The sequence below is a fragment of the Myotis davidii genome, unplaced genomic scaffold (genome assembly GCF_000327345.1).
Source record: "Myotis davidii unplaced genomic scaffold, ASM32734v1 scaffold1134, whole genome shotgun sequence".
NCBI classification, from domain to species: Eukaryota; Metazoa; Chordata; class Mammalia; order Chiroptera; family Vespertilionidae; genus Myotis; species Myotis davidii.
Window position 1 is genome coordinate 919,473 of NW_006286229.1, and position 9,460 is coordinate 928,932.

At 54.1% G+C, this 9,460-nt stretch overlaps 2 protein-coding genes across 8 annotated transcripts in view; one reads left to right on the plus strand and one right to left on the minus strand.

Moving 5' to 3' along the window:
* The window catches only part of STAT6 (signal transducer and activator of transcription 6, interleukin-4 induced), a 15,252-nt gene extending 7,001 nt beyond the window's left edge, over nt 1-8,251 (plus strand). For 2 of the 7 annotated variants that reach the window (XM_006757353.2, XM_015559792.1), the window contains exons 8-22: nt 564-695; nt 820-1,008; nt 1,288-1,375; nt 1,490-1,612; nt 2,172-2,264; nt 2,579-2,785; nt 4,310-4,404; nt 4,497-4,633; nt 4,950-5,096; nt 5,236-5,299; nt 5,406-5,513; nt 5,706-5,798; nt 6,570-6,635; nt 6,726-6,857; nt 6,945-8,251. In XM_006757353.2, coding sequence (XP_006757416.1) covers nt 564-695; nt 820-1,008; nt 1,288-1,375; nt 1,490-1,612; nt 2,172-2,264; nt 2,579-2,785; nt 4,310-4,404; nt 4,497-4,633; nt 4,950-5,096; nt 5,236-5,299; nt 5,406-5,513; nt 5,706-5,798; nt 6,570-6,635; nt 6,726-6,857; nt 6,945-7,134 — 1,864 coding nt within the window. In that variant the 3' untranslated portion in view covers nt 7,135-8,251. Of the gene's footprint in view, nt 1-563; nt 696-819; nt 1,009-1,287; nt 1,376-1,489; nt 1,613-2,171; nt 2,265-2,578; nt 2,786-4,309; nt 4,405-4,496; nt 4,634-4,949; nt 5,097-5,235; nt 5,300-5,405; nt 5,514-5,705; nt 5,799-5,931; nt 5,968-6,569; nt 6,636-6,725; nt 6,858-6,944 lie in introns of those variants that run through there. The other 5 variants (XM_006757354.2, XM_015559793.1, XM_015559794.1 and 2 more) reach the window with 5 other exon arrangements.
* Nucleotides 8,214-9,460, minus strand: part of NAB2 (NGFI-A binding protein 2 (EGR1 binding protein 2)) — a gene marked incomplete at its 5' end in the record, with an annotated part of 4,766 nt that continues 3,519 nt past the window's right edge. The window contains one exon of the mRNA XM_015559768.1: nt 8,214-9,091. Within this exon, the coding sequence (XP_015415254.1) occupies nt 8,982-9,091 (110 nt within the window). The remainder of the gene's footprint in view (nt 9,092-9,460) is intronic.

Genomic DNA, 9,460 nt, shown 5'->3' on the forward strand with positions numbered 1-9,460 from the left:
ACTGAGCAGCTGAAGGACCCACACAGGTGTGAGAGGCCTTGGAGTGGGCCAAGACTCAGAAGCCAGTCCCAGCAGAGCTATGCACCCTGTTGTTCAGAGAGGTGTCCTGCACAAAAACGCCCGACCAAAGGGGCGCAAGTGGGAGTTCATCCACCCCACACTTTTCTGTTCAAGCCCCATGCCCAGAGGAATGGGAATTCTTTTTCTATTTGGCCTGTTGGGTAGAGCATCTTTTAACTTGCTGGCAGCTGACCTGGGTATCAGAGCCCTGGGGAAGAGTCAGCTGCGTTTCCACAGGAACCTCCCACCCAGAGCCCTTTCAGCCCAGGCGCTGGCAGCCACACCCACTGTCCATTCCCCCCACCCCGAAATTTGTCAAATGATTTGAAGAAATTCCTTGAAAAATACAACTTGCAAAAAACTAAACCAAGACAGTAAATCTGACTCCATCCCCCTCCATCCACACACATTATTCTGCTTTCTTCCTGGGCTTAAGGGCAGGGCGTCTCGGCCAGAGCAGTTAGCCTGAATCCTGTGCCCCCTGACCACTGTCCTACCCCCAGGTGTGAGAGTCTGGTGGACATTTATTCCCAGCTGCAGCAGGAGGTGGGGGCAGCTGGTGGGGAGCTTGAGCCCAAGACCCGGGCAGCGCTGATTAACCGGCTGGATGAAGTCCTGCGAACCCTCGTCACCAGGTACGCTCTGTGAGCCCCAGCCTGGCCTAGAGCAGACCCAAGGTAGAAAGAGGGTTAGAGTTGTGGGGAGGGCTCCCGGGAGGAACCCCTGACGCTAACACCTCATTGTCCTCCCTCCTCTCAGCTCCTTCCTCGTGGAGAAGCAGCCCCCTCAGGTTTTGAAAACTCAAACCAAGTTTCAGGCTGGAGTTCGATTCATGCTGGGTCTACGGTTCCTGGGGGCCTCTGCCAAGTTCCCGCTGGTCAGGGCCGACATGGTGACTGAGAAGCAGGCGAGGGAGCTGAGCAGCCCCCAGGGGCCTGGGGCTGGCGTGTAAGCTGGGTGGAGAAGGCCAGAGGAGCTTGGGGGACCGGCACCTTCAGGAGGGAGGGAAGGCCATGGGATGAGTGATGAAGGCAGAAGGGGAGGGTCGCATCAGTGTTGGGATAGGGTGGGGGAGGCGTCATGATTCGGCCTAGATGGGATGCCTCCCTTAAGAACCCAGGCAGGGAAATGGAGATGTGGAGCCGGAAGTCCACGCCATTCACCCGTGGACTCAAGCTCCTCTCCACACCTGGTCCAGCCCACTCACTCTCTGACCTCCCCTGGCAGAGAAAGCTCTGGGGAGATCACCAACAACACCGTGCCCTTCGAGAACATTGGTTCTGGGAACTGCTGCTCTGCCCTGTTCAAGAACCTGGTGAGGGCTTCAGGAAGCAGTGGCAGGGGGCGGGGGGATGTGGGACCTTGGAGAGGGTGTTGGGGCCCAGGAGTTTCTGTCCTCACTCCTGCTCTCCCTCACCCCATCCTGCAGCTTCTGAAAAAAATCAAGCGGTGTGAGCGGAAGGGCACCGAATCGGTCACTGAGGAGAAGTGCGCTGTGCTTTTTACTACCAGCTTCATACTTGGCCCCAACAAACTTCCCATCCAGCTCCAGGTGAACCAAGGCCCCAGCCCTGCCCAATCTGGAACCCCAGTGCCCCTCCATGCTACACACTGGGGCCCTCAATCCCCGTACCTTCATGATTGCCTCATACCCTCCGTGTTTGTCACTCATTCCAGGATGCACGGGGAGGAGCAAGGACACGGAGTGCACATACCGTGGAATAACAGTGTAGTAGCAGATAGCACCATTTACAGGTCACTATTTTAAGTGACACACACACACAGTGCTCACAATAACAGTATGAGGAGGGTGGTATTACTAGCCTCATTTTACAGATGAGGACATTGAGACAGACAGATTGAGGAATTTGCCCCCGTCACAGAGCTACTAAGTGTTGGAGCTGGCATTGGAGACCTGGAGGTCTGCTCCATGGCACTGACTCACAATCACTTCTCTATACTGAGGCCCTAATGGAGCTTTAGAAAGCATTTGAAAACTTACCATGATCTTTTAACTATGCTGTGTGAGTCCAAAACTTCCCCCTCAGAGCCAGCTCTCTAAGGAAGCCCCTTACCCCAATAAGAAGAAGCCCCTCTCCTCACTCCCTTAGGCTCTCTCTCTGCCCCTGGTGGTCATCGTCCACGGCAACCAAGACAACAATGCCAAAGCCACCATCTTGTGGGACAATGCCTTCTCGGAGATGGTGAGGAAAGACTGGGGGGAGGGGGGCTCTAACATGGGGATGGGGTACAAGCTGGTAGGTTAGCAGGCATGTTCAAATGGGAGTGACCTTAACTTCTCATGGACCTGTTTTTGCACTTCTGACCTCTTTTCATACCGGTCTTAACTATATCATGTTGCAGCACCCTAAACTGTTAGAAAAGCACCATCTTTGTGAGTGAGCTCAGGGGGACACCTGGGAGGGGCAGCCTTGGGGAGGCGGAAAGAATGAAGGCCCCTCTTGAGTAAGAAGGAGGGTGGTCGCCTGAGGCACCCTCTCCTTTCCCCTTCACCCAGGACCGTGTGCCCTTTGTGGTGGCTGAGCGGGTGCCATGGGAGAAGATGTGTGAAACTCTGAACCTCAAGTTCATGGCAGAGGTGGGAACCAACCAGGGGCTACTCCCAGAGCACTTCCTCTTCTTGGCCCAGAAGATCTTCAATGACAACAGCCTCAGCATAGAGACCTTCCAGCATCGTTCTGTGTCCTGGTCACAGTTCAACAAGGTCATTGCCCTGTCCTTCGGACATCCCACCCCTAAGCTCTTCATCTCTTCAGGGTGTCCCCAATCTCTGCCCAGGGACTAAAGGCTGGGGTCTTCACCATGCCCTTTCATGTCCATCAGGAAGGCCTTGTCATGGCAGGAAATCCCATCAGCCCAGAGGATGCATTTTCTGGCTTCCCTCAGGGTTTGGATTAGGAACCCCCTGCCTTCCCTCTTTACCAGTGACTTGTATGACTCACCCAGCCTGTGTGTAAACACAGCTCAAAATAACTTGAACCCAGGGGTAAAATAGTTCCTATTGCAAAAACAAGGACAAAATCCCACAGGGACATGCAGTAGTATCAGCAACCATGTACTGACAACTTACTACATGCCAGGCACTGTGCTTAGCACTTTACATATTTATCTCACTTAATCCTCCCAACATCCCACTGAGGTAGGTACTATTTTCATCATCATTTTTAGACCAGGAACCTATTACTCAGAGGGGCCAAATGGTGTGTCTAAGGCCTCCCAGCAGGTGAGTGGCATAGCTGGGATGAAACCCCATATTTCTGACTCTTGCTCTTAGCTACTATATTTTATTCCCTCCAAAATAAGATGGCTCAGATCTGGGTCTGTTACAAGAACAGGGGGGAAAAGAAATCTGGGTGTCTTGACTGGCCACCAGCTGGGTAAATGCAGTCATGTTCTGCTCACTTAGAAAAAAAGGAAGAAAGTAAAGCCTACATGACCAGAGAATGTGTTAGCGAAGGAAGCCAGACACTCACACCCGCAGGCAGCTGCCTTCTCTGGACTCCACCAGGCTTCATTAAGGACGGGTGGACCATAGTGGTTATGAGGAACTCCAGCCCAGACTTCCTGGGCAAAGCTGGGAGTTCACCAGCTATGTGGACCTGGGCAAATTATTTGACCTTTTTGGGCTTCCATTCTTTATTTCTAAGACTAGAGGCCCACTGCACAAAATTCGTGCATGGGGCGGGGGGGGGGCGTGTCCCTCAGCTCGACCTGCACCCTCTCCAATCTGGGAGCCCTCAGGGGATGTCCTACTGATGGCTTAGGCTCACTCCCCGTGGTTCTCTGCTCTCTGTGGGGCCTGTTTGCTCCACACCACGGCAATGGGCAAGCAGGCCCTTCTGGGTGCTGCCTGCAGGCCGTGCCTGCCTGCTGGGCTTGCATTGCCGGGCAGTGCCATCAGCGTCCTGCCCTGGCCTCTATGGGTGCTGCCATCTTTGTGGTGGAATGACAGCTAATTTGCATATTACTCTTTTATTAGATAGGATGGGATAACTATAAGACCTGCCTCCATAACCTTGTAAAGATCAGATAAATTAATTTATGGTAAGGGCTTGGGATAATGGTTGGCACATAGTGAACGTTGAGTATTGGTCATTATCATTGATGGAGTCTCAGGTCCAGTTTGGTCCCTCAGCCCTGTGACTCTGTCATGTGGGCCTCACAGCCCTAACCAGGCTCCAGCTCTGGCCTTTTCATGAGCTCACACCAGCTCCACCCTCCCCCACAGGAGATCCTGCTGGGTCGTGGCTTCACCTTTTGGCAGTGGTTCGATGGTGTCCTGGACCTCACCAAACGCTGTCTCAAGAGCTACTGGTCAGATCGGTGAGTCTCTGCTCCAGGTGGTCTGAGCAGCTGTACCTCCAGCTCCCTCTTCACATCCAGTGCCTCCACCCCCATCTTTTCCTTCTGGCCAGGCTGATCATTGGCTTCATCAGCAAACAGTATGTCACCAGCCTTCTTCTCAATGAGCCTGATGGAACGTTCCTTCTTCGCTTCAGTGACTCAGAGATTGGAGGCATCACCATTGCCCACGTCATCCGGGGCCAGGATGGTGAGGTCACTCCAGCCAGTCCTGTCTGTGCCTGTGCCCTCTGCAATTTCTTCTGAGAAGGATATGTTTTATCCTTGATGCAAATTCCGGTCTTCAGAAAGTTCTTCCTTAGTCCCAACTTTTCTTCTTCCTTCTGTGGTCAAAACTTCCACTTTCTCACTGTGAGCTTTTTGGGAATGGAGGCTAGTGGGCCCCCCTCCCCAGGACCCCGCTGGAGGCCCACTCCTCCCTGCCGTGGTAGATTGAGTTCTGTGTGGGGCTTGGAAAGGGGAAGAAAATTTGGACAGAGGGGCTCAGGGTCCCATTCCTGCCGTAGGTTCCCCACAGATAGAAAACATCCAGCCATTCTCTGCCAAAGACCTGTCTATCCGCTCCCTGGGGGACCGGATCCGGGACCTCGCTCAGCTCAAAAACCTCTACCCCAAGAAACCCAAGGATGAGGCTTTCCGGAGCCACTATAAGCGTAAGCTGGAGCCCTGACTTCCCACCCCATGTTTGTAGCTCCACTTCTCCCACTTGCCCATCAGCCATATCCACCTTTCCCACCTCCTCTCCAGCCTAACCCTGGAGCACTCCATAGCTCTCCTTTCTTCCCACAACAGACGAACAGATAGGCAAGGATGGCAGGGGTTACGTCCCAGCTACCATCAAGATGACTGTGGAAAGGTGAGTGTGGTGGTGAGGAGGATGGGCGAGGCCTGGTGCTCACTTGCAGGAAGGGGTGGCCGCATCAACAATTGGTCAGTTACAGGTATCCCCTTCCCTCCTCCAGGGACCAGCCACTTCCCATTCCAGAGGCCCATATGTCTACTATGCTGCCCACTTATGATCTTAGAATGGCTCCTGACCCCATGAACATGCAGCTCAGCCCAGATATGGGGTAAGGAGCATGAGAGATGGGAATAAGTGGTCTGTGCAGGCAGGCTCTCTGCGTGGGCAGCTGGGAGAGCCAGAGCTGGGGACTGAAGGAGGGAATTTTCCTTCCCATGAAAGGGGTTCCTCATCCTGAGGCAGAGGTTGGGGGTGTCCAGAAGAAGAACTGGCATCAAAGGATTCTGCTTTCTTTCCCCAGGCCCCAGGGATACCCACCACACTCGCACTCTATCCCTTCCTATCAAGTCCTCTCCCAGGAAGAATCAGTCAATGTGTTGCCAGCCTTCCCGGAGTAAGTGAAGAACCTCTTAGGGATGGGGTGGGGACACCCAGCTGCAAAGGGGATGGACATTCAAATGTTTGGAGAGGCTCTTCTGTGAGAAGGGGGCAGCAAGAACTTTGTCTCTTCTGTTCACTCCATTGAGGCTCAGTGGTTAAGACCCAGACTTCCCTGGGTTTGGGAAGTCTGGGTCTTAACCACTTAAATAGCTCTGCTATTTAACTGACCAGGCAAGTTACTTAACGCTGGTGCCTCATCTATAAAATGGAGGATTATTGTAAAGGCTAAATGAGTTCATAATATGTGTACAGCTGAGCAAAGTACCTGGCTTACAGCAAGGGCTATGTATGTAAGAATTAGTATTGTCTCTTCTGCCCCTGGAATCCACAGTCACTTATCTGCTATCTTGATTTTTATTTATTCATCTGTTTTGGCCTTGAAGTGAACTAGACATTTTTATTCCCCAGGTAACACTCAGGAACTTATAAACTCTTAGTCAAGACATAACATCTCTCTCCCAGGAGTTGAGGTGGGAGACACAGAACCACCAAAGTTCAGAGTCCAAATAAACATCAGAAACGAGTAATCCAGTCCCCATCTCCCCCTCCTCCCAGTCCCCAGAACACACTTTATGGTTGGGAAGACGGAGTTCACGTTGTAGAGACGGTTGGCTCTAGTCAGGATAAGGAGTAGAACATTGTTTATTCAGTGGTCTTGGCTTTGTAACACCCAGCTCTTGCTCAGCTCTCCTTTCTCTGCCTGTACCCTTCTTCCCATTTCCAGACCTCACCTGCAGATGTCCCCCAGCCTGGACCAGATGAGCCTGCCCTTTGACCAGTCTCACCCTCAGTGAGTGACATTCCCCATCCCGATCGCATGCGCCCCATTCACTCCCGCGTCACTCCCCACCCACCACGTCACTCACTTTTCTGGTCCCAGCAGGGGCCTGCTGCTGTGCCAGCCTCAGGAGCATGCCATGTCCAGCCCTGAGCCCCTGCTCTGCTCTGATGTGACCATGGCAGAAGAGAACTGCCTGAGCCAGCCGGTGGGGGGGTTCTCTCAGCGCACCTGGTGAGTGGCAGCCTGGGGGTGGCGGCTGAGCGTGGGCTAGAGGAGTGGGTGCCATGCCTATCCTGTTTCCCTCCTTCCTCCTGGCAGGGTTGGTGAAGACATGTTCCCGCCCTTGCTGCCGCCCACTGAACAGGACCTCACCAAGCTTCTCCTGGAGGGGCAAGGGGAATCGGCAGGAGGGCCCTTGGGAGCCCAGCCTCTCCTGCAGCCCAATCCCTATGGGCAGTCTGGGATCTCAATGTCCCATATGGACCTAAGGGCCAACCCCAGTTGGTGATCCCAGCTGGAGGGGGAGCTCAGAGAGACAGCTTTTCTACCCTGGTGGACCTGCTCTGGACACCTGCCCATGCTCCTGCTAAGCAACAGATGGAGAGCGTGTCCCCCCAGCCCCACCTACTCCCTGGTGAGGAGGAAGACTTTGCCAGGAGAAGGCACCGCCGGTGGAGCCTATCCACTCCTTCCTTCCTACCACACACTCACCCCCGTCCTCTCCCTTGCTGTGCTGGGAGAGAAATTCAGGTTCCAAAGTGAGACACGCCCCTGCATGCCTGCACACGCAGAACACACAGCTCTCCCTGAGATGGGGCTGAGCAAGAGCACAGGTTAGGGCATGGAGAGCTCCTTCTCTCACTCCCAGCCAGGACCCAGGATGCACATGTAGAAAAAAAGCAGACATGTGCACACACTTGCACTAGAGGCTGGGATGTAAGAGGGGAGGGGCTGGGTCCCAGCCCTGGGGGCATGAGGAAGCCGTTCAGGAGACCCTGGGTGGGAGGACAAGAGGGGCCTGTACGTTTGGCTACTGATGGGTGGGTTTTGCCCAGATTTAAAAAACAAATCCCAGACAACTCCAGATTCCTGACAGTCAGATGGGGGCTTTCAGTTGTGTATGAAATGGTGCAGAAGTACACGGCCGAGTATCTTGGTGTCTAGCTGTGTTAAGGTGTGTGTACTTGAGACACATTAACATATAGATGTCACACACATTAGTCGTATAGCCACATAGGACATTATCTGATTCTACCTGTGAAAACACCATTTTTGAAGTGTGAGACACTGCACAAAAGACACTGGTGAGTGTGCGAGCTTCTGATACATGCTAATAGCCCAGATACACTCAGCTTTGAGGATGACTGTGCTCAGGTAGGTCTATGTTGGCTGTGACATCGCCTATGGCTTAGCTTCCGTGGCTCACTGCTAGTCCCGCCCAAGGCAGGGGTGAGTCTGGGGCCGGCCCAGGTGTGGTCCTCTCCATGTATTAGGGACCCTCCCCGCTGCTTCTTTTTTACTTCCCCAGCCACCGCCAGTTTTCCTCCACTCCCATACTACCCTTCTCCCCCTTGGGGGCCATAGATCATAAGCCATAAAATAAATTTTATTCCAAAATAACAAAATAAATAATCTACTGTACACGATCTGAAAAGAAAAACGCTCTAACTGCTCAGACAGATGCTGTGGTCCAGCCCCCAGCTGCGGGAGACACTGAGTCCAACCCAGGCCTCCCGTGGGGGCTGATGAAAGGGACCCCACATCCACCCCCCCCCACCCCACCCCCAGAGAGGGCAGGACAGGAGGAAAAGAACTGCTGGGACTTGGGGGGAAAAGATGGGCATGGGAGGGTGAACTGCGGCACTTGTTAAATTAAAGAAACAAACTAGAAGCACAAAAATGGGGGAGCAGAGGGGAGGAAGAGCAGGTCCAGTGTCCCCAGGCCCCCATTTCTGGGGGGAAACATTTCCATTTTTAGCTGCTGGACCTTCCCAGGGAAGTTCCCCTTTCCCCCACATCCAAACTGAGTCCAACTGCTCACACCACTGGTTCACACTAGAGGGAATGGGAATGTGGTGTGTGAGGGGAGAACTCCAGATGCCCTGGAGGCAGAGTCCTTGTCCCCGTGCTGTGGGCAAGGGTGAGGGGCAGAACGCGCCCTCGTTGTGTCCTCTTGCCAGGCCCCTGCTCGTTATTGCTTGAAGCCCCATAGTTTTATGCCCATGGAGCAAGTGGGGAGGCAGGAGAAGGGCAGCGGAAGGATCCAGATTGTGACGAGAGACCGGAGATGGAGAGAGCAGGGATCTGTGGGAGCCAGAACCCCAGGGCCTGGGTGAGAGGGTACCAGTCCACCCCTCACTGCCGGCTGGCCTCAGCCTCCACTTTCACGCTGCTTCTGCGGCCTTCCACCAGAGCTGGGTGGGGTCCTGGGGCAGGGCATCGATCCAGCAGCCCGTCCTCGAACTCTGCAAGGAGAAGGGGTAGTTTAGGAGACTGTGGGGTGGACACTGCAGAGGGAGGTGGTTGAGAACAGAGGCAGGGCTAGAGAAGGCTGCAGAGAGGAGCTTGATGGACTGCGTTACTGACTCCTGCCCACCGTGTGTATACGAGGGCTCCATATCCAAGTGTGTGTGCCCCCTCTTCTTTCTGGCTGTGTGTAGCTCTCTGTCTCTGTATGTATGTCTCTCTTTCTCTGTCTCTCCCGCCTCTGCTCTGCTGGAATTTCTGGTTCTGTCAGGAGCTGTGGGGGTGGCTTGGCTCTGACCTCTCCCCCTCCCCCTTCCTAGGCTCTGCCGCCCCCACTCATCTCCTGCCCCCTCCCAGGCCCCGCCCAC